Genomic DNA, 23,968 nt, shown 5'->3' on the forward strand with positions numbered 1-23,968 from the left:
CTGTTAAATGTGAAGAATCAAGTTAACTATTACCAGGAATCACTCTTTATTTCAAAGCCTGGCTTTGCTGACTTGTGCTTTTTCCTGAACATCTAAGGATCCCCAGGGGTGCTGGGGACCGGCCTATAATCTTTGCAGGACTGGTTCAAATCCCTATTATGATTTACTCTTATTAACAACTTTCTGGGTTGTCAGCACGGTGGCTCACGACCATCATCCCCACACTTTGGAAGGCTGAGGTGGGAAGATTGCTTGAGTTTGAGACCAGCCTGGGCAGCATAGCGAGAACGAATCTCTACAAAAATTTAAAAATTAGCTGGGCGTGGTGGTGCACACCTGTGGTCCCAGCTACTTGGGAGGTTGAGGTGGAAGGATTGCTTGAGCCGAGGAGGCTGAAGCTGCAGTGAGCTGTCGTTGTGCTGCTGTACCTCAGCCTGGGTGACAGAGCAAGACCCTGTCTTCAACAAACAAACAAACAAAACCTTTTTGGTTGGGTTTCCCGCATTTTAGACTATTATAAATGAGTTGCCACGTTTCTGTATTCACTGCTGACCAGCATGGAAGGTCCACACTGTGTCTGAGATGCCCTGCAGTGGTTTTTGGGGGAAACAGGGGCATGCATAATGGTTGTGGGAGGGGTACAGGGGGCTCTCACAGAGAGGAATGAGCTGCATGAAGATGCTGTGTCTGTGGTCTGGGCACTTGGTGGCCTTTTGTGGGGATGGTGGGGGGTGACCTGCCTGCAGTGTGGCTCTGTCCTTGGCATCCATGATAACCAATGAAACATTAAATGTTTTCAGGGTTGGCAGCATTGGGCTTGGAGGCTTCTGCACTGCTTCTGAGAGTTCTGCCAGCCTGGATCCATGCCTTGTGTCCCCAGAGGTGACTGAACCAAGGAAGGACCCACAGAGAGCCAGGGGGCCAGAAGGTTCTTTACTGTCCAGCCCACCACCACCCCAGGAGCGAGAGCACCCCTCGTCCTCCATGCCCTTTGCCGAGTGTCCCCCAGAAGGTTGCTTGGCAAGTCCAGCGGCGACACCTGAAGATGGTCCTCAGACTCAGTCCCCCAGGAGGGAACCTGCCCCAAATGCCCCGGGGGAGGTCACAGCAGCATTTCCCGCTGAGAGGGACAGCTCTACTCAAGACCAAGAGGTTGCTGCCATCCCCAGTGCTGGAAGAGAGAGAGAACCGAAGGAAGAGAGACAGAAATCCTCCTTCTCCTTCTCCAGTGGCACTGACCAGTCACCTGGAATGTCACCAGTATCCCTCACAGAGCCAGTGAAGGCACCGCTGTGTGGAGAGGGGGACCTGTGTGGAGAGGGGGACCAGCCTGGTGGTTTAGAGTCCCAGGGGAAAGAGGTTGCAGGTGGCTTCCCCCCCGCAGAGTCCAGGCAGGGGGTGGCTTCTGTGCAAGTGGCCCCTGAGGCCCCTGCTGCAGCCCAGCTGGGCACAGAAAGCTCAACTGTCTTGGAGAAGTCCCCGCTAAAACCCGAGGCCCTGATCCCACAAGATCCAGCCCCAACAGCCTCAGACAGAGTAACAGGCCAAGGGGAGGTGCCACCTCAGTATTTAACAGATGACTTGGAATTCCTCAGGGCCTGCCATCTCCCTAGGAGCAATTCAGGGGCTGTCCCAGAAGCAGAAGTGAATGCCACTTCCCAGGAGAGCTGCCAGCAGCCAGTGGGAGCACATCTGCCACACACAGAGTTGCCCCGGGGCTCGCCAAGTCCTGCCCTGGTGCCAGGGGCTGGGGGCTCTGGGAAAGAGGCTTTGGACACCAGTGATGTTCAGGGTCACCCACAGATAGGGATGCAAGGAACCGAGCCCGGTCAAGTTGTCTGTGTGGCAGCAGGTGGCCGACCTGAAGGGGGTTTGCTTGTGAGCCCTGAACCCTCCCTGCTCACTCTGACTGAGGAAGCACATCCAGCTTCAAGCCTCGCTTCACTCCCAGCTGCTCAGATTCCTATTGCCATAGAAGGACCTGGATCACTGTCCAGGGAATCAGTTTCCAAGGCCGGGATGCCAGTTTCTGCAGATGCAGCCAAAGAGGTGGTGGATGCAGGGTTGGTGGGACTGGAGAGGCAAGCATCAGATCTTGGAAGCAAGGGAGAGCATCCAGAAGGGAGCCCTGGAGAGGTTCCTGCCCCATCACCCCAGGAAAGGGGAGAACACTCGAACATGGAGCAAAGCCATGCAGTCCAACAAGGAGTACCACCCCCTCCTCTTCCCAATGCACCAAGTGAAAGTGCCAGAGGGCCACTGGGGCCAAGGGTTGGAGCCAAGGCCCATGAAGATGCCACAAGCCCAGCCGTGGCTAAAGAAGGAAGCAGATCACCTGGTGACAGCCCTGGAGGAAAGGAGGAAGCCCCAGAGCCGCCTGACGGTGGAGACCCAGGGAACCTGCAAGGAGAGGACTCTGAGGCTTTCAGCAGCAAGTGTGATCTGGAAGTAGGCAAAGATGAGCTTTCAAAGCCAAGCAGTGATGCAGAGAGCAGAGACCATCCCAGCTCACACTCAGCACAGACACCCAGAAAGGGGGGTGCTGGGCACACGGATGGGCCCCACTCCCAGACAGCAGAGGCCGATGCATCTGGCCTACCACACAAGCTGGGTGAGGAGGACCCTGTTCTGCCCCCTGTGCCAGATGGAGCTGGTGAGCCCACTGTTCCCGAAGGAGCCATCTGGGAGGGGTCAGGATTACAGCCCAAATGTCCTGCCACCCTTCAGAACAGGGAAGGATTGGGAAGAATGGAGCCTTTCCTGACTTTAGAACCAGAAAAATCAGATTTTCTGCCAACTCCTGTTGCAGAGGTTGCACCCAAAGCCCAGGAAGGTGAGAGCACATTGGAAATAAGGAAGATGGGCAGCTGTGATGGGGAGGGCTTGCTGACATCCCCAGATCAACCCCATGGGCCGGGGTGTGATGCATCGAAACAGGAATTTCATGCTAGGGTGCCACATCCCCCCAAGGGGGAGAACTTGGTAGCAGACTTGGGACTCACGGCGCTCATCCTGGACCAAGATCAGCAGGGAATCCCGTCCTGTCATAGGGAAGGCTGGATAAGAGGAGCTGCATCCGAATGGCCCCTACTATCTTCTGAGAAGCATCTCCAGCCATCCCAGGCAGACCCAGAGGCATCAATCTCTGACGTGCTCAAGGAGCAGGCCCAGCCACCTGAAAATGGGAAGGAGACTTCTCCAAGCCATCCAGGTTTTAAGGACCAGGGAGCAGATTCTTCCCAAATCCATGTACCTGTGGAACCTCAGGAAGATATGAACTTGCCCACTCATGGAGGACAGGAGCAGGCTTTGGGATCGGAACTTCAAAGTGGACTCCCCAAAGGCACCCTGTCTGATACTCCAACTTCATCCCCCATTGACACGCTTTGGGAGAGTTCTCCAACAGAAGATTCAGAATTGTCAGCACCAATGAGACAGAAGTTGCCTGTACTAGGGGAGAAGTGGCCAGAGGGAGCATGTGGTGATGGTCAGTCCTCAAGGGTCTCACCTCCAGCAGCAGATGTCTTAAAAGACTTTTCTCTTGCAGGGAACTTGAGCAGAAAGGAAACTTGCTGCACTGGGCAGGGGCCAAACAAGTCTCAACAGGCATTGACCGATGCCTTAGAAGAAGGCCGCCAGCGTGAAGAAGCATGTCAAAGGGATGCAGGAGCTTCTGAAGCAGCTGATGGTTGTTCCTCACTCTGGGGCTTGAGTAAGAGGGAGGTGGCAAGTGGAAACACAGGGGAGGCCCCACCTTGTCAGCCTGACTCAGTAGCTCTCCTGGATGCAGTTCCCTGCCTGCCAGCCCTGGTGCCTGCCAGTCCCGGAGTCACACCCACCCAGGATGCCCCAGAGACAGAGGGATGTGATGAAACCCAGGAAGATAGGCAGCAACCAGTGCCGGCCCCGCAGCAGAAAATGGAGTGCCCGACCACTTGGGATGCAGAGGCCCCAGAGCTGCTTGCAAGTTTCCCATCAGCTGGGGAGCAAGGTGGTGAAGTGGGGACTGCTGAGACTGGTGGCAGCGCCAATGCAAGAGACTCAGGAAAGCAGCAGGCTCCAGAGAAACCCGGAGAAGCTACTTTGAGAGATGGCTTCCTTCAGACTGAGCACTACCTTACCTCCGGGGAGGAAACTTCTACCTCTGCCCTACGTGAGCCCTGCCAAGCTGAGCAGCCCACGGCCAGCTGCCAGGATGCCTTGCTGCTAGCCAGAGAGCTGGATGAGATTCCCAGGAGCACCATGGATATTTCTACACACCAGGCTGTCCCAGACCCAAAGGAGTTCCTGCTGTCTGGGCCACCAGAAGTGGCTGCTCCGGACACCCCTTACCTGCATATCGACAGTGCTGCCCAGAAAGGAGCAGAAGACAGTGGAGTGAAAGCTGTTTCCTCTGCAGGCCCCAGAGCTCCTGGTGAAAGCCCCTGTCCTGTAGGGGAGCCCCCGCTTGCCTTGGAAAATGCTGTCTCCTTGAAGCTGTCTGCTGGCTCCCTCGCCCCCCTCTTGCAACCAGGAGCTGAAGGTGGGGAAATCTCTGCAGTGCAAGCCAGCAGTGGCAGCCCCAAAGCCAGAACCACTGAGGGACCTGTGGACTCCATGCCATGCCTGGACCGGATGCCACTTCCGGCCAAGGGCAAGCAGGCAACAGGGGAAGAGAAAGCAGCAACAGCTCTGGGTGCAGGTGCCGAGGCCAGCGAGGAGAGCTTGGCAGGTTATGCAGCAGGAGAGACAGAGGGCAGCATGGAGAGGATGGGAGAGCCTTCCCAGGACCCAAGGCAGGGCACATCAGGTGGTGTGGACACAAGCTCCGAGCAAATCGCCACCCTCGTTGGCTTCCCAGACTTCAGGGAGCACATTGCCAAGATCTTCGAGAAGCCTGTACTCGGAGCTGTGACCAAACCTGGAGAAAAGGCAGGAGCTGGGATGAATGCAGTGGGTAAAGACCTCACCAGGCCATTGGGCCCAGAGAAGCTTCTAGATGGGCCTCCAGGAGTGGATGTCACCCCTCTCCCTGTACCTCCTGCTCGACTCCAGGTGGAGAAGAAGCAAGAGTTGGCTGGAGAGGCTGAGATTTCCCATCAGGCTCTGCAGGATCCAGCTTCAGACAAGGTTCCGGGTCCAGCAGGGCTGACCTGGGAGCAGAACTTGCCAGGTGCCGGTGTGGGGAAGGAGATGGCAGGTGTCCCACCCACACTGAGGGAAGATGAGAAGCCAGAGGGACCTGGGGCAGCCTGGCCAGGCCTGGAAGGCCAGGCTCACTCACAGCCGGAGAGGAGCAGGCAGGAATTAGCTTCAGGTCTTCCTTCACCAGCAGCTACTCAGGAGCTCCCTGTGGAGAGAGCCGCTGCCTTCCAGGTGGCTCCCCATAGCCATGGAGAAGAGGCCGTGGCCCAAGACAGAATTCCTTCTGGAAAGCAGCACCAGGAAACATCTGCCTGCGACAGTCCACATGGAGAAGGTGGTCCCGGGGACTTTGCTCATACAGGGGTTCCAGGACATGTGCCAAGGTCCACCTGTGCCCTGGAAGCCCCTTCTCCCCAGGGGGAGGTTTCGACTGTGCCTGAGGCCAACAGTGAGCCCAGGACCCTTGACACGCTTGGGGGTGAAAGGAGGCCTGGAGTCACTGCTGGCATTTTGGAAATGCAAAATGCCCTAGGCAACCAGAGCATCCCTGCACCACCAACTGGAGAAGTGGCAGACACTCCCCTGGAGCCTGGCAAGGTGGCAGGCGCTGCTCGGGAAGCAGAGGGTGACATCACCCTGAGCACAGCTGAGACACAGGCATGTGCGTCCGGGGACCTGCCTGAAGCAAGTACTACGAGGGCGTTCTCCATTGTGGCTGATGACTTGGCACTGCCAGGAAGCTGTCAGGACGCAGCCTGCTCTGACAAGGCTCAGGGGATGGAGGGTACAGCTGCCCTTCATGGGGACAACCCAGCCAGGCCCCAGCAGGCTGAGGAGCAGCCAGGGCCTGAGTGCCCCGTTCCAGCTGGGGACGGGAAGGTGCGTGTCTCCTCACCTCCAGAACCTGATGAAACTCGTGACCCAAAGCTGCAACATTTGGCTCCAGAAGAGCTCCACGCTGACAGGTACTTAAATGGAAAAATTCCCACGGGAATGTGTGGTCAATTTCAAAGGTGATTCCTCCCAGCCTGATGTTTAGAAGTCAGTCGCATAGGCGAGTTGTTTTCTAAAAGCTGAGTTTTCCATATCTATTGCTAAATGAACCTGCTTACCCACTCTGGATGTCCTGAGGCTCTGAAAAATGTGAGAACCATGGTTGGAGGCTGGGAATTGTTGACTGTGTTCCTTTTCTTGTGTTCCTTAATTCGTCTAACTTAAACCACTGGAAAAGTATCAACTGTTTACTGACTGGCTGTGCACTATTAGGTGATAGGTTATAGTCAGTCATATGTTTTTCTGGAGTCCAGATACATCTGCTTTTGAATCTGGATTTATTTAGGCAGGGGGTCCTTTATCCTAGGGATTTTTTTTGTAGTAGCCACTTAAAACTTTAATTGGGAAATCTGCTTTTTCAGTAGGACATGGGGAGAAATGCCCTGCTATCTACAATATCCTATCAATTGCTTTCTTTCATTATCCCAGAGAGAGCCCCAGGCCTGGCCCATGCATCTTACTTTCGGTTCCTAAGAAGGATGCTCCAAGAGTCATGGATAAAGTTACTTCAGATGAGACCAGAGGTGCAGAAGGAACAGAAAGGTCAGTGAAAGATATTGGTCTTTGGAAGGCCATGGTGGCTTCCTTAGATATAGACACACTGGATGTTTTGTGAAGGAGAGTAGTCATACAGCACGAGTTCTTACATAAGAAAGAAGCAAATGGCCATTCCCATTTTATGTACAGGTACAGCAGTACCTGGGATGACTAAAAGCTCCGTTGTTGGAAAAGGGATTGAATGAGTTGCTTTCATACTTGAATTTAATTGATTGCCTTAAATTTAAAAAGTCAGTCTGGGCACGGTGGCTCATGCCTGTAATCCCAACACTTTGGGAGGTCAAGGCAGGAAGATCACTTGAGCCCAGGAGTTTGAGACCAACCTGGGCAATTTGGTGAAACCCCATCTCTAGAAAAAATACAAAGATTAGCCGGGCACAGTGGCATGTGCCTATAGTCCCAGTTACTTGGGAGGCTGAGTTGGGAGAATTGATCATTTGAGCACAGAAGGTGAAGGTGCAGTGACCCGTGTTTGTGCCACTGCACTCCACCCTGGGTGACAGAGACCCTGTCTCAAAAAAGAAAAGAATCTTTATTGAGATGCAATTCAAATACCATATAATTCACTCATACAATTCAATGGCTCGTAGTATATTCACAGTGTGTAACCGTGGCTACAATCAATTTCAGGTTATTTTCATCCCCACAGAAAGAAACCCTACAGCCCCTAGATATCATACCCCAGCCCCACACCCGCTGCATCATCTCTAGGCACCCGCTCATCTAGGTCATTATGTCTTGATGCAAATGGGTTCAATGCTGATTTCGTCTGCGAAGCAGGAATGGCTCACCAACAGCAGTCACACTCCAGGAGATCTCGAGATGCAAGGAGTGTAAATGTAACCATGAACAAGTGACCTTCGCACTTGCAGTGTGCCTGCCTGTTCTTTTCTGCGGGAAATGCCACCTAGTGTTGTGCAGAAACTGCTGCTCAAAGTTTCATCCTTTTGGGGAGCTGGAGATATTGTGCACGTACACAGACACACAGTGAACAAGCTTGCCGCCTCCCTAGGCCTTTGGCTGTTCTGGTGCTGTGTGTGCACACACATCCACACGCATATACACTTGTGTGTATGAGTAGGGTGGAATCAGACTTTAAATTAGTACCTGTGTACCCTACCAAACAGCTGCAGGCATTTTATAAATGATCTGATTCATATTTTGCACATTCGGAAAGAATGCACGATCACCTGTTTTTCGAGTCTGAACACTTCCACTGACACCCAGCTGCCTCTGCTGCCTGTCAGTAGTGACTCTCATAGCTCCGGGCCAGTGTGGATATGGGCATGTGCTGGCCAAACAGATGCCAGTTTAATCTGCATTTGACACCCTTTTCTGCCACTGACTTAGGGTACAATTTCCTGCAGCCTTTGCTGTTATGTATTTTTTATATTCCCAGTTCAGGGGCAGGAGAAATATCTGTCTAGCTTGGAAAAGTCTTCCCCACCCCAAAAATGACCATATCAGGGCCTTCTTTTTCAGAGTCCTTAGACATGTTAGCACCTTCTTGGAGAACGCAGGGCCAGACATATAGCAGTACAATAAATATTGTACTCATTGTTTTAATTACTTTAAATTGTACAATTAAAATTTATAAAGTAGTATTATAAATTATCATTTTTTTTCCAGAATACTTGTGAGGTATAGAAAAGTAGATAGAGAAGGGCCGGGCGAGGTGGCTCACGCCTGTAATCCCAGCACTTTGGGAGGCCAAGGTGGGCGGATCAGGAGGTCAGGAGATTGAGACCATCCTGGCTAACACGGTGAAACTCCGTCTCTACTAAAAAATACAAAAAATTAGCTGAGTGTGGTGGCGGGCACCTGTAGTCCCAGCTACTCGGGAGGCTGATGCAGGAGAATGGCGTGAACCCGGGAGGCGGGGCTTGCAGTGAGCCGAGATCGCGCCACTGCACTCCAGCCTGGGCGACAGAGCGACACTCAGTCTCAAAAAAAAAACGAAAAGTAGATGGAAAAAAATTCACAGCCAGAATACCTACCAATTATTATTTCGTATTTTAGTATATTTTCTTTTCTTTTTTTTTTTTTTTTTTTTTTTTGAGACGGAGTCTTGCTCTGTCGCCCGGGCTGGAGTGCAGTGGCCGGATCTCCGCTCACTGCAAGCTCCGCCTCCCGGGTTCACGCCATTCTCCTGCCTCAGCCTCCCGAGTAGCTGGGACTACAGGCACCCACCACCTCGCCCGGCTAGTTTTTTGTATTTTTTAGTAGAGACGGGGTTTCACCGTGTTAGTCAGGATGGTCTCGATCTCCTGACTTTGTGATCCGCCCGTCTCGGCCTCCCAAAGTGCTGGGATTACAGGCTTGAGCCACCGCGCCCGGCCTATATTTTCATTTTAGCAGATTTTCAGTGCCACCAAAACACTCTTTAATGTTTTTAGTGCTGTCAAAACTCTTTAAAAACAAATCCTTAAAAAAATTATTTATTTATTCACGTATTTATTTATTTTGAGACAGGGTCTCACTCTGTCACACAGGTTGGAGTGCAGTGGCACAATCTCTGCTCAATGCAGCCTCGACCACCCCAGGATCCTCCCACTTCAGCCACCCTAGTAGCTGGGACTACAGGTGTGTGCCACCATGCTCAGCTTATTTTTAATTTTTTGTAGAGATGGAGTTTCACCATGGTGCTCAGCCTAGTCTTGAACTCTGGGCTCAAGCAATCTTCCTGCCTCCACCTCCCAAAGTGCTGTGATTACAGGTGTGAGCCACCATACCCAGCCTAGAAACAGATCTTCATGGCTGAAGTTGCGTGACTGATTATGGTGTTAACAGCGGTGGAAATTTAGGTTCTGATGGTGTCCAATTCACTTTGTTCCTGCTGAGACTTTTGTACTCTCTAGAGCTGCTCGGTCTAGTATAGCAGCTCCTGGCTACGTGTGGATGGAGATGTGCTGTAAGTGTAAAATACATACCCAATGTTGAAAATTAGGATGAAAAAAAGAAAATACATCACTAGTAATTTTGAATATGTTAATTATATGCAAAACAATAATATTTTGGATCTATTGGGCTAAAATATCTATTGGGCTAAAATTAACTTCACTTATTTCTTTTTTTCTGTTTTTCTAATGTGGCTCCCAAAATTTAAAAAATGTCATATGTGGCTTTTGAATACCTGGCTCACATTCTATTTGGATCATTTGCCTCCAGAAGCTGCTTTTCCTTGGTCTTTGAAGGAAATGGGGTTGTAAAAAATTGCCCTTCCCTGTACTTTGGGCTCTTGGGGAAAAGGCTTCCTAACATTGGTTGAGAGTTTTTGGAAAAAATTCAGACTGGACTCTCTCATCCAGCCTGCCTGGTTGGGAATGCTTCTTTCTCTTGAGGCGGAGGCTCTGAACTTCGTGCTTGTGAACCCATCCACCATGAGGAAGCCATGTCCGTGGACCTGGACAGGTCTCGGAGGAAGTCCTGCCAGGCCAGGGGCTGTGCTTCCTGGGAAGGGCAGGTGTTGTCTTTGATGGTGACAGTCAGCAGCGGTCTGGGGGAGGCTGGGTGGCCAGACTTCGGTGGACACTGCCAGAAGCTGTGGTGGCGATGAATTTCAGGGACAGGTCTCTGAATTCACACCCCAGCTCTGCTCCTTACTAATTACATACCTAACCTCAGTTTGTTCGTCTGTAGAATGGGGATGACAACAGTTGTACCTGCCTCGAAGAACTGCCATGAGGGTTAAATGAGATCCTTGATTCAAGTGCCAGAGCATGCCCGTTCTGGTGCCCAGTGGGTGTTAGATTCCCTGTTGTTTTGTGATGGTCATTTCTGGTGCAGCGACCTGCATGATTATATCTCTCTTCAGTGTGGAGATGGTTTTGGGATCTCGTTCTGTTCTCCTGAGGTTGAAACTTCAACTTGGCTGTCTTTCTTTCCCAGTGTTGAATTCTTTCTCTGCTAAAATATTTCAGTGGCTGAGGAGAGTGAATTCTTTCATACCCCCTACTGCACAGCCCAGAGTGATCTGCTACAAGTTAAAATTTTGAGATTGTGTTTCATTGTAACACTCTGAGTATCTTTGTGTACCATGTTATATTGTATTTCACCATCCAAATACTATTTCTAGTTACCTCCAGAAGAACAAAGCAAAGCAAAACCAGGTTTTCTATTATCTTGCTAGTTATCAGGTGATATGCTTCTGTGGATTGAATTTTGAAGATTCTACCTATTTGAATAGGGCTGATACCACGTATCAGCCTAAGAAATGTGTGTTTTTCTATTTTGGTGACAGGCTAGTTTGATAACCCAATCTCATACACATGTCCAGGAAGATAGCATAAATTTGTTTAGTGCTTTATTGTCCATCTTATGAAGTCAAATTGGCATTGCTAATGGATGTGGCATGGATATCCCATGGCTTTGCCTACCTCCAGCCCTACCTCATACCCATGGGGGTCTGTGTGTCCCACACTCTGAGAAGCAGGCACTCTTCTCACTCTGAGAAGCAGGCACTCACAATGTACAGAAATGTATAGAATGGAACGTACAGAGACTGGCTGTGCATTTCTGTACATTGTATGATCCTCCCTGTGGAAGAGCCTGAGACTTAGAGACAGCCTCATGTTAGTTTCAGGTTGTTCTGCAGAAGGTGCTTGAATCAATTTCACCTATGTACAGATACAACTATCTTCCCTGTTAGTGGGAAGTCTAGAATTTGGCATTTTGGTTATATAGCACTAATGTTCAGACATGTAGTTCTGGATTAATCTTGGATATCACCAAGCTTGTTGTTGCTGAATATGTATTTAAAAGGAGTCTTTCTTTCTCTTTCTCTCTCTCTCTCTCTTTTTTCCATTTAGGGAAATGGTTGGAAAGGTATTTTCAAGTATTAGTGGATTTTAAGAGAATTAAATTGTTCCCAGATGCTTAGGGTCTTTGTGTAAACCTAGGCTGAATGTGGAAGGGCAATTGGGTTGAAAAGTGGAGGGAGGGAGGACAGAGAGGACAGCTGGCCTCCCGTCAAGGAAGCCCTGGCTGGACCTGAAAGCCTCACTGGAGCCGCTGCTCTCTCTTCCTCCCACGCCTTCTTCCCACTTGGTCTCTGTTTCTTCCTTCTCTCTCCACTCCCTTCTAAAATTACCAGCTGTGACACCATGTTTTCAAGTTTAAGAATAAGCTTTTACAGGGTGGCCACAACTGTATAAATTAAGGAAAAGAGAAAACAACATTCAAGCATAGTTCTCTTAGCAGACAAAGCCAGGACAACAGACCTCACCCCTAATTTTATATGACATAGGAAATCAACACTTGGTAATGTCACAGCAATACTCTTCTCAAATGGGAGAAAGTTAAGTTGGAAACATGCATTCACATCTCATTGGCCTCTTATTGGCTTCACTACCTTGGATAAGCTGCTTAACTTTTCCATCCTCAGTTTCTCTCTCTATAAAATGGGAAGATAACATCTCTCTTTTAGGATTGGGGTTAGGATAAAATTGGAATGTTTCCAAAGCCCCTAGGATAATGCTTGGTATGTGGTAAGTGTATGATTACAACGGTAACTACTCTTGTAATTTGAAATGTATTTCTTCAAAAGCATCCTGGAAATTAAGCAAAAGGAGGCAATGCCCAAGATCTCTAAATGAAATGATAACAGACCCTGCAGGAATCTGTCAATGCAGGAACTGGATGTGTGTCTGTCTCCAACCCTTCCACGTCTCTAAGGCTATTTCTGTCTGTCAAGTCGGGGGCTCCACGAACCCTGCTTTGCCCACAAGGAGCTCATTATGTGAAATGAGATCACAGATTCAAATGTACTTAGGAAACTAAAGCCTCTACAAATTGTTGTCTTATCAATAGCTTCAGTCACTATAAACAATCATATACAAAAGTCAAGGAGCCTTTGAAAATGCAGCCTTTATGTTCCGAAGCATCTGTGTTTCATAAGCAAAATGAATTTCCTGAGAGGTGAATCTGTCATTTGGAAAAGCTTCAAGTATCTTTATTTATTTATTTTTAGAGATAAGGTCTTGTTCTGTCTCCTAAGAGGGAGTGCCTTAGTGAGATTATAGCTCTTTCTAACCTCCAATTCCTGGGGTCAAGCAACTCTCCAGCCTCTGTGCCTCCCAAGTAGCTGAGATGGCAGGTGCGTGCCACAACACCTAGTTAATTTTTAAATTTTTTGTAGAGATGGTATCTCACTATGTTGTCCAGGCTGGTCTCGAACTCCCAGCCTCAAACAATCCTCCCACGTTGGCCTCCTAAAGCACTGGGATTATTATAGGCATGAGTCACCATGTCCAACCCTCTAAATCTCTTCAGAAAGTGGGTTCATGAAGCACCTGCACAAAGGGCGGCAGCCTCCTTGGAGGCAGGGGCTGGATGCTCTGTCTCCAGGTGGCTGGGACAGGCACACCACCACCTTGGCTTCTGGCTCTCCAGAGCTTGGAAGCCTGTCTGCCCCTTGTCCCCTGTTCACACTGCACTTGAACCCATAGCATGGAAGAGCCGCTCACTGCCACTTCAAAGTCAAGGGCCAGTTTCTTTCAGGTCAAGGTGGTGATTTCCCAAATTGAATGTCTCCAAGCTGACCTGCTCCTTTCTGGGAACCTGTCATTACGGCCACCAGTAGAAGCCACTGTGTTTGACCTGGGTTTGGGTTTTGTTTCAGCAGCAATGTTTGAGAAATGAATATTTTACACTCTAGCTGGTGAGAGCTGGAAGGAAATGTGGGGGCACTCTTATTGAGCGCCCCCCCCCCCCCGCTTTATGGAGGAGGAAACTGAGGCTCGGAATGGGGATAGGGCTAGGGGGCTAACTAGCTGCAGAGCTAGACCTGAGTTCTGGCCCCTGATGGCAGGTTTCCCCCCAGATGCCTGTGCTGAACTGGGGACCCTCCTCAGGAGGGGGATGGGGCTCTTCCTTTCACCAACGCCGGCCACCCCAATTCTACTTCTAGGCTTTTGAGAAAAGACCATATGATTCTGACTGAGGTCTAGGGTGTGACAAGCACAGGCCTCAGAGTGGACAGGGCTCAAGTTCTAGCTCTGTGATCCTGGGGGCATCGCCTCGCAAGGCATTTGACTCACCTGTAAAATGGGGCGACATAGTACCTCTTTACAGTGCTGTTAGAATTAAATGAGCCACTTTATTGAGAGTGCCTGCCACAAGTGCTCTGTGTAAGTTCCTTTCATTTATTTCTCCCTCTGGGCCAATGCACTTCCACACCGCAGCAGCGTAGTTCTTTCTCACTTCAACCCGTAGGTGGGTGCTGTTTGTGTACCCCTTTTCCAGATGAGGAAATGGAGGCTCCCAGTGGTGACATGGCTTGGTCAAGGTCAAAAAGCTAATAAGAGTTGGAACTAGGACTAGAACCTCAAGGCTTTTCAGACATCAGATCTATGTTCAGAATGCTGATCATTCTCTTACTAGCCAGGTGGTGTCCTGGGGAGGCACCCTGTTCCCTACAGTAACGCTGTCCACTGAAACTTCTTAGTGATACGAATGTCCTGTGTCTCCATTCTCCAATATGGTCGCCGCTGGCCACAGGCTGCCAGCGAGCACTTGAAATGAGGCTGGTGCCGCTAAGGAACCAAATTGTTAATTTTGTTTAATTTCAACTAATTAAAATTTATAGTGAAATACCCACATGGGGCTATGGCTTCCACACAGGACAACCCAACTGGAAGCCAGTGTTCCTTTGCATTACATCAGAGGCTAATCCTCGCCATCAGAGCCAGTGGGTTTGGTGAGGCTCTGTGTGTGAAGCCCTGGACGTTTCTCAAGCACCTAGTGGTGCTCGGTGAGTATTAGGCCCCCTTCCCCTCGCTGGCTGGCTCTGTAAGTGGGGAGACCAAGTGGTTGTGTCTCTGGAGTGCAGGCTGAGGTGTGTTCATGGCATATCTGCCCAGTAATGCGGACAGCAGGAGGTGTCTTTCCTGCACCTAAGGAGGTCTCGCATTGCACCTGGGGGCTTGGCTTCACCTATGTGACCGCACGCCCAGGCCTGCAGACCCATATCTGAGCTGGCATTGTAAGAAGCCCTGGATGGCCCAATGAACTGACTCCTGACAGCAGCACTTGTGGTAAACCCTCCCTTCCCACAAACCAGCCAGTGGCCACACCTACAAGAGTGCCCCTCACTGGCCGGGCATGGTGGCTTATGCCTGTAATCCCAGCACTTTGGGAGTCTGAGGCTGGTGGATCATCTGAGGTCAGGAGCTCAAGACCAGCCTGACCAACATGGTAAAACCCTGTCTCTACTAAAAATACAAAATTAGCTGGGCGTGGTGGTGTGTGCCTGTAATCCCAGCTACACAGGAGGCTGAGGCAGGAGAATCACTTGAACCCAGGAGGCAGAGGTTGCAGTGAGCCGAGATCGCGCCATTGCACTCCAGCCTGGGCGACAGAGCGAAAGTCCGTATCAAAAAAAAAAAAAAAAAAATAGAGTGCCCCTCACCAGACTGGGAGGGAGCCCAAATGGGCAGACATATGGTTTTTCCATTGATGTCTCTGCACTGTTCTTGTCCTGAAAACCTGGCAGGATGCAGAACAGGCCCCAGCTTACAGCATCTCAGCCCCTTCTTTCTTCTTTACTTTCTTAATGCCTGTTAAGTTGTCCAGTGTTAAATATTTTAGCAGCCTGATGACTCAGATGTAGACTGTGAAAGTGTTTCTTTTTTCAGGGAAGGCACTGGAACAGGTCTAGTTACAGATGCTCTTAATGCCCTTTTGCAAGCCTGGCCAAGGGTGTTTCGGAATAAAAACTTTCCCGGTTGCTGGGCGTGGTGACTCCCACCTATAATCTTGGCACTTTGAGAGGCTGAGGTGGGAGGATCGCTTGAGCCCAGGAGTTAGAGACCAGCTTGGGCAACATAGTGAGACTCGATCTCTACAAAAATAAAAATAAAAGTAGAAATTAGCCTGATGTGGTGGCGCATGCCTGTGGTCCCCGCTATTTGGGAGGCTGAGGTGGGAGGATCGCTTGAGCCCAGGAGGTCGAGGCTGCAGTGAGCCAAGATCACACCACTGTAGTCCTGGGTGCAGCCTGGGTGACAGAGTGAGGTACTGTCTCAAAGAAAAGGAGGGAGAAGAAGAAAAAGCAGAAGAGTAGGAGGAGGAGAAGGAGGAGAAAGGAAGAAAGAAGAAACTCAGGGGAAGGGAGTCTAGGTCTTGAGAGTGGGCAGGGTGGGCCTAGTGAGGACCCCAATGCACAGTGGATTTCGGTCAGCACTCAGTTCTCAGGCCAGGAGTATACTTGGTGGGAGAAGAGTGGACCTCTGAAGCTGCCCCAGGGGAGGGAGAGGGCCCCGGGAGTAGGAGGGAGGAGAAATGAGGCTTAGGATGAGATCAAGCTGGAGGCTGGGGTTGGTAGGCGGCCAGAGTTTAAATCCTGGCTCCCATTCGAGAGTGATGCTGGGTGCTATTAGGACTGCCCCAAGCCTCAGCTTCTTTGTGGGTAAATGGGGCTGACAATGTCTCCTGGGGGTAAAGGAGGGTTTCAGTGGGGAGAAGATGAGACGAGACACGGCACACCCTACACAAAGTCAGCTTGCAGTGGAGACTTTGTGGACAAGGTCCCTGAGCTGCAGGGGGTCTTCTGGGCAACTCCATCCCCACAGCCAGCTCAGCAGCCACCCGGCAAATGTGCACCCAGGCAGGTACTTAGAAGGAGAAGCCGAGGGCTCTCCCACGAGGGAAGAGCTGAGATGAGCTTTGAGGACATGCTGGGTACAGGCTCCTCTGCTAGAAAGAGGTTTGGGGTAAATGGTTTGGTGGGTAGGTAGGTAGTTGATGTGGGGCAAGTGAGCGACAGATGTGGTTTGTTGACTAGCAGCCCAGGGCCCAGCACACACCTGAGGAGTCAGCCGTTCACGGGCTCCTGTCTGCTCACGGTGTACCTTGTAGGATCAGGAAGTTGGACATCATGATCCTAGGTTGTCTTTCTAGAAATGTTTGCTTGGATATGTGTTTGTGGCCATTTTGATAGAGAATTGGTCTTGGTCTCTGGCTAAGAGAATAAGCTATGATCTTGTTTCTTGGAGAATGTTAGATTTGCAGGGCATGGCTCTTGGTTACCCAGCACCTGATACCTTGCATGAGGCACCCTCGGCACTGCATACGTGTTTGCTGCATAATTCAACACAACGAGCTATCAGGTGAGTCTGAGGGTTCCTGTCCTAGGAAACAAGGTCAGACAGCACTTAGGAGGCAGGCAGCTGCATCTAACTTCCGGCTCTGCTGCTAGACTCTTTACCCTCGAGCAAGTTCCTTAGCCACCCTAAGCCTCAGTTTCTCGCCTGAAAGATGTGTATAATGCTAGGGTCCACCACAGAGAGTTACATAAACATAACATGTGTGAAAATCTTAGCAAAGTGCCCGCCTGGCATGCAGTAAGCACTGAGGTATCAGAGGTTACTGTTTTTATTGCTATCATCATTTAAATGATTATAAGACTATTATTAAGGTAGATTAATGGTAAGTACCTGTGTTTTTACATATGGGTTCACAGAGTTCACGTACATCTGGCCTGGATTCGTTGGAATGTGCCACTACCCTCTAATGCTTCTTCCCGTTCTGTAGCCTCAGCCTCCCAATGGGGATGGCTCTCCGTGTTGCAATATTGTATAGGATGCAAAGTGGAGCCATCTGGCACCCATGGGGAATGCATTCCCTTCCTTGTGGAAACTAGGGCTTTGGGGTTAACCTCTTGCCAGGAGCGGCTGCAGAGAGGCTGCAAGCTAACATTAGTGGGTGGGGGTGCGCCTGTGTGGTGAGCAGAGCCGTGCTGAGCACATCTCATGGGACAAACCGCCTCAACTATTTTGGCATGACATTTTGAGCTGTGAGCCCATTCCAAACCTCCTAGAGGAAAGGACAGGGTGAAAAGTCATCTGGCCCTGCCTGCCAGACACCATAGCATCATAGCTGGAGGAGTAGACCCTTCCTGGCAAGTGACCAGGCAGCTGGTATTGAAACATATACATGGCCAGAATTGGCAGACTGAGAATTTGGGGAAGAGTGGGAGTGCCGACCCTGGACTTAGGTCTCAACCCCAGACCAGACTGCCTTTCCAGGCCACCTAGGAAGGATGCTCCTCTGGCATCCGAGGCTGGGTAGCAGGGAAGCTCACCTTTGAGATGAGGTACCACCTCATGCCTGGCTTGGGCATTCATAGTCATTCACTGTCTCCTTCCGACACACTCAGCTGGTAGGAGATGAAACTCCAGTTTCAGCAGAACGTTCTCCTTTTGAACTCTAATCTGAGTCTGTCCTCCCCAGCAGCATCCACATACTTCCCAAATTGTGGTGAATTAAAGAAGCTGCAAGCACTGGCCCAACTAGCCTTTCCTGGTGGTTTTTCGGCAACCCTCCTGCAAATGCTATCAGCCAAGCAAAGGAAAGCCAGGGCCACACAGCACAGAGGCTGCAGCGTAATTCAGCTTAACTCCGTTTCTTTACAAGTAGGCTATAAATTTGTGGGAGATAAAATGCACTTAATGCTCACTGCAGGGTTTAGTTTTGTTTTTTTCCATGAAGATGGGAAGCTTATGTGTTAGGAGCCACCAGGGTCCTGTTGAAGCATTGTGTATACCTCTCATTTAGTTCATATTTTATCTTCAATGGAGAGGATTCTGTAAAAATGGAATGTAGAGAATTGCCCCTCCTGGGGTGACATTTTTGCTTTCAGAAACTCTTTGGGGCTGGGCACAGTGGCTCATGCCTGTAATCCCAGCACCTTGGGAGGTCAAGGCAGGTGAATCACCTGAGGTCAGGAGTTCAAAACCAGCCTGGCCAATATGGCGAAACTCCGTCTCTACTAAAAATACAAAAATTAGCTGAGCGTGGTGGTGTGTGCCTGTAGCCCCTGCTACTCGGGAGGCTGAGACAGGAGAATTGCTTGAACCCGGGAGGTGGAGGTTGCAGTGAGCTGAAATTACGCCATTGCACTCCAGCCTGGGCATCAGAGCGAGACTCTGTTTCAAAAAAAAAAGAAAAAAAAAGAAAAAAGAAACTCTCTTTGCATTCTGCATTTGGGGACTGTGACTGAGTCTAGGAGGAAAGCTGTAACTCTTCCCTGCTCCTTTCTGAGAAGGAAAGGTCCTGAAAAGCCACTGGCTCTAAGGTCTAACAAAGGCCATTTTGTGTCTTCTCTTCTTTTTTTTTTTGAGATGGAGTCTTACTGTGTTGGCCAGGCTGGAGTGCAGTGGCCCAATCTTGGTTCACTGCAACCTCCACCTCCGGGGTTCAAGCAGCTCTCCTGCCTCACCCTCCCAAGTGGCTGGGATTATAGGCATGCACCACCACACCCAACTAACTGTTTTGTATTTTTAGTAGAGACGGGGTTTCACCATGTGGGCCAGGCTGGTTTCGAATTCCTGACCTCAAGTGATCTGCCCGCCTCGGCCTCCCAAAGTGCTGGGATTATAGGCATGAGCCACAGCGCCCAGCTGGGCCTTCTCTTCTTACCCCTTTTCGTTTGGTATAAAAATGTGGAGAAAGGTATGAGTGCAGAAGCAGGCCCAGACTGTAAAGACATAAGAGGCAGGAACTCCAGTGTGGCTGACAGCTTTTGGCCAGACCCATGTGCCTGTGTCTCTGGGTGACCCCTCTGCCTGTCTTGCCCCTTCCTTTATGTGTAGCCCATGATGGGACCACATTCTGGTTCAAGAGACAGTAGAGGCTCAGACAAACATAGTTCTGTGAAGCCTTCCCAACCCTTCCACTCCCTAGGAGTACCCCCATCTCCCACCAGAGTAGCGAGGTTCCCTTCTGTAGCCTGACAGTAATATTAAGACAGGGGCAAGTGTATTACAGTTTGCTGAATCAGATTTTGTCATTTGCAGAAGAGATTGGGTGTTTTGAGCTGGACAGATCTGGTTCAAATCTGCTGCTTATTCACTGTAGGACGTTCGTCATATTACTTAGTCTCATGAGGTCTCAGTTTTCTCACCTGCAAAATGAGTATAAAATTAGTACTTACCTCATGAGGATTCAGTGAAATAGTGCACTGGAAATGCTTGACCAGAGCTGGCACATCTATCACCCAAGGAACATCTCTCACTATTGGAGAGAGTCCCCCACAATGGCAGGGACTGTGCCTGGTCCCCAGTCCTTAGCACAGTGGGCTGCCCATAGGAGCCCCTCAACAAATGTTTATGGAATGATTGTGTTTAGCTGGGCAGGGTGGCTCACACCTGTAATCCAGCACTTTGGGAGGCCAAGGCTGGAGGATCGCTTGAGTTCGGGAGTTCGAGACCAGCCTGGGCAATATGGCAAAACCCTATCCTTTTTTTGGAGGCAGAGTCTTGCTCTGTCGCCCAGGCTAGAGTGCAGTGGTGTGATCTCGGCTCACTGGAAGCTCCGCCTCCTGGGTTCACGCCATTCTCCTGCCTCAGCCTCCAAACACCTGGGACTATAGGCGCCTGCCACCATGCCTAGCTATTTTTTTTTTTTTTTTTGTATTTTTAATAGAGATGGAGTTTCACCATATTAGCCAGGATGGTCTTGATCTCCTGACCTTGTGATCTGCTTGCCTCGGCCTCCCAAAGTGCTGGGATTACAGGCGTGAGCCACTGCGCCCAGCCAACCCCATCATTTAAAAAAAAAAAAGAAAAAGAAAAAGGAAAAAGACGACAAAGGCAGAGTCTCAGGTACTACCCAAGGCCTGCTGAGTTGGAATCTTTACAGTCATGCATTGCTTAATGATGGGGAGCTGCTCTGAGAAATGCATTGTTGGGCGATTTCATCATTGTGTGAACATCGTAAAGTGTGCTTACGCAAACCTAGACAGTATTGTCTACTACAAGGGACTGCACGACTCTTCACCCATCAGAGTTTGGGCAGTGCTGTTAGGTTTATGGGCCACCCTTTGAGTAGCAAGGGGTCTAGGGCACTCTTCCCAACATTGGCTGCACGCTGAAAACTCCCGTGGAGCTTAAAAACAATGTTGATGCCTGGATGCCACCCCCAGATTTTCTGCTTTAATGGATATGCGGGTGTAGCCTGGGGGTAGTACATTTTCAAAGCTCACCAGGTATTTCTACACAGTACAGAACAGCTGGCCTAAGGCACACAGAAGCAAATCAAACCAACTCAACTCTCAGATGCTTCTTTGTCTGTTGCAGCATAAGACATCTCCATCATCACGCCCACTGCATAGGCTGAACTGAACCCGGTAACCGCGCCTCACTCCTGGCCCCGCCAGACTCTCGCACTGCTGCGGCTGATCTATCAAATGTTTTATTTTTCAACTTTGCCCTGATGTCACGTGGATATCTGACTGTCTCCTAGAGAAAGTTGTTTTTCTGCCAGAGAACATACAGCAGGGAGGGTGTTGCCTCCTATTTAGTCAAAGGCTTATTTTAAATTGGGACGAGGCCAAGTTCAAGTGCAGGAGCACATTGGCCCCTGGGGGAGCCTGGTCAGGTACATTTGGCTGGTGAGACCAGTGGTCAGCACTTTGGCTCATGGAACACACGTCTGTCCGAGCAGTGCAGACCTGGCTTGTGTGAACTGGGCTTTGTGTGCCCTTGAGGAAAATGCTGAGGCCACGTCTAGAAATTCTGGCTGAGGCTGAGAGCCATGTGCAGAGCTGCCCCCACACATTTCCCTTGTGCATATTTTGGGTTCAGATTGACATTTCATCCTAGCATGGGCGGAGGTAATGGCTGAATTTTTAGAAGGCCTGAATCCCTTCTACAAATACATCGCCTTGCCCTGTAACCAAGTTTTGCTGGGTTGCAGTTCAGGAATGTATCTTGCTGCTTGTACGGCCCATCATGGAATGTGAGGACTTAGCTCAGAAGAACAAAGCAGTATTCCTTCTAGAAAAAAACAAAGAAAGAAAGAAAGTTCCTCGGAGTTCACCAGTGAAATGGATCTTATATTATGAGTGTGAGGGCTGAATTCCTATGATATGGCTGGGTTCCTCATGGCATATTCCCCTCCTGACATGTCTAAAGTATATAAGAAATAACCCACGGGTTAGCCTTGGTCACTGTAGACTGGTTAGGAGTTTGAGTTCTGCACCATGCAGAGCCTGTGTATGAACTGTGGCACTGCTCAGTGTGGCCTCTGGGTTAGTTCACCACTCAAAGCCTGCTTCCTCCATTGCCAGCTAAGGACAATAGCAGTACCTGCTGCATAGGCTCATTAAGAGAATTAAGGCAAAGAAGAGATAGGAGCCACTTAGCAGAGGGCCATCTTTGTGACCAGTGCTCACAAATGGTGTCTAATATTATTGTAGTTATTTTAGAAAAGCTTTTAAATTACCTTTTTGGTGTTCTTTTTCCAGTTATTAAGTGGGGAAGGCACAGTGCAAGTTGGCATGTGGATGGTATTTTGCCACTCTTCAAAGCTGGCAGGTAATGGGGTCATCTTCTAGGCTCCACATACCCTTTCAGTTTGAATTCTTCGTGTTTGAGTGAAGCCCCGAGATGCTGTCCTGTGGGAAAAGAAGAGCGTCACGGGGCAAGGTGGTCCTGAGCTGTAGAGCTGAGGGAGGCTGGCCCTAGAGGCGGGGGACTTGTCTTGCAGGAGAGAGGAAGGATGGAGGACGATGGGCGCTGGACTGGGGTCAACCTAGCGGAGGCCCAGCCTACCAGCTGCCTGATGAGCACTGCGGGAAGGCTTGTTTCCTGACCTCAAGGAGACCATGCTCTGTTTCAAGAGACAGTACACAGGCATGATAAGATTAAAACAGCCCATGGCCCTAAGTGACTTTGCCTCTATTTGGTATTTAATGAATGTGGTCTTTTGTCCTTATCTAGAAGGCATTGTCTATGAAGGCAAGGATGTTGTCTCTTCACTGCCATTTCTGCAGCTCCTAGAAGTACCTAACACAATGTAGGTCTTTTTTATTTTTATTTTATTTTATTTATTTATTTATTTTTTGAGACGGAGTCTTGCTCTGTTGCCCAGGCTGAATTGCAATGGCACGATCTTAGCTCACTGCAAGCTCCGCCTCTTGGGTTCACGCCATTCTACTGCCTCAGCCTCCCAAGTAGCTGGGACTACAGGCGCCCACCACCACACCCGGCTAATTTTTTGTATTTTTAGTAGAGATGGGGTTTCACCGTGTTAGCCAGGATGGTCTCAATCTCCTGACCTCATGATTCACCTGCCTTGGCCTCCCAAAGTGCTGGGATTACAGGCTTGAGCCACTGTGCCTGGCCAAATGTAGGTCTTAATAAATACTTGATGAATGACTTAATCATATACTTCCTTATTAGAAGGCATTGGAGATTCAATTGAAGAAGTGAAGAGATTCATTTCTTACTACCTAGAATATTCTACCTCTCTTCTCCTGGTCCATGTCCTCTTCTTTTTTGGGCTCAGTGTTTCACCACTGTCAATCATTCATGGGCCACCTTCATGACATTTACCATCTCTGTACACTACTTGTGTTATTATCTATTTACCATTTTTATATCTACTTATTAAAAATGGCTTCATTTTTATTTTATTTTATGATTTTTTTTTCTTTTGAGACAAAGTCTTGCTCTGTCACCCAGACTGGAGTGCAGTGGTGCCTTCTTGTCTCATTGCAACCTCCGCCTCCCAGGTTCAAGCGATTCTTCTGCCTCAGCCTCCTGAGTAGCTGGGATTACAGGCGCTTGCTGCCACACCCAGCTAATTTTTTTTGTATCTTTAGTAGAGACAGTGTTTCACCATGTTGGCCAGGCTGGTCTCAAACTCCTGATTCCAAGTGATCCTCCCACCTTGGCCTCCCAAAGTGCTGGGATTACAGGCGTGAGCCACCAGGCTCAGCTTTCATTTTTTATTTCGTTGTGTTAGTAGTCAATGTCTGTGAAGTTACGGGTTGGTGTGTTCATGGTATCTTTTTCCTAATATTTAAATGCATAACTATTGAAATACTCTAATCTGAGAAATCCTAATATGGTAACACTGACTTATCCTCTAAAACTCGGCTTAACTATTCGCTCTTCTGGAAAATCTCCCCATACCTCTTCCAGCGCTGGTTGAAATATTCCTTTCCTATCTCTGTCATGTGGTAGCCGTCGTTATCTGATGACAGACGTAATCATAGGAACCAGGTTGCATCTCACGTTTTAACCCTAGTGCTTTGCACAGGGCCAGGATGTAGTAGCACTCAAAAAGTGATTTTGAATAACTAATTGAAACTCCTTTAGTCTAGGGAAGTTTATGCTGTCTGGCATGCATGGGGGCCCCTAACAGGATGCTCTATGATTCTGTGAAGACAATGTACTGTCATTCAGGGCCCCAGCATTCCTAAGCTTCTATTTGGGTGCCCATCAACAAA

The 23,968-nt window shown here is 49.5% G+C and overlaps 1 protein-coding gene across 43 annotated transcripts in view; it reads left to right on the top strand.

Moving 5' to 3' along the window:
• TACC2 (transforming acidic coiled-coil containing protein 2) overlaps positions 1-23,968 on the top strand; it is a 264,869-nt gene that overhangs the window by 91,238 nt on the left and 149,663 nt on the right. For 36 of the 43 annotated variants that reach the window (XM_077947661.1, XM_077947658.1, XM_077947677.1 and 33 more), the window contains 2 exons: positions 801-6,089; positions 6,607-6,720. The exons of the other annotated variants lie outside the window; for them this stretch is intronic. In XM_077947661.1, the coding sequence (XP_077803787.1) occupies positions 801-6,089; positions 6,607-6,720 (5,403 nt within the window). The remainder of the gene's footprint in view (positions 1-800; positions 6,090-6,606; positions 6,721-23,968) is intronic. 43 annotated transcript variants of the gene reach the window in all.

This window comes from Macaca mulatta, chromosome 9 (assembly GCF_049350105.2).
Source record: "Macaca mulatta isolate MMU2019108-1 chromosome 9, T2T-MMU8v2.0, whole genome shotgun sequence".
NCBI classification, from domain to species: domain Eukaryota; kingdom Metazoa; phylum Chordata; class Mammalia; order Primates; family Cercopithecidae; genus Macaca; species Macaca mulatta.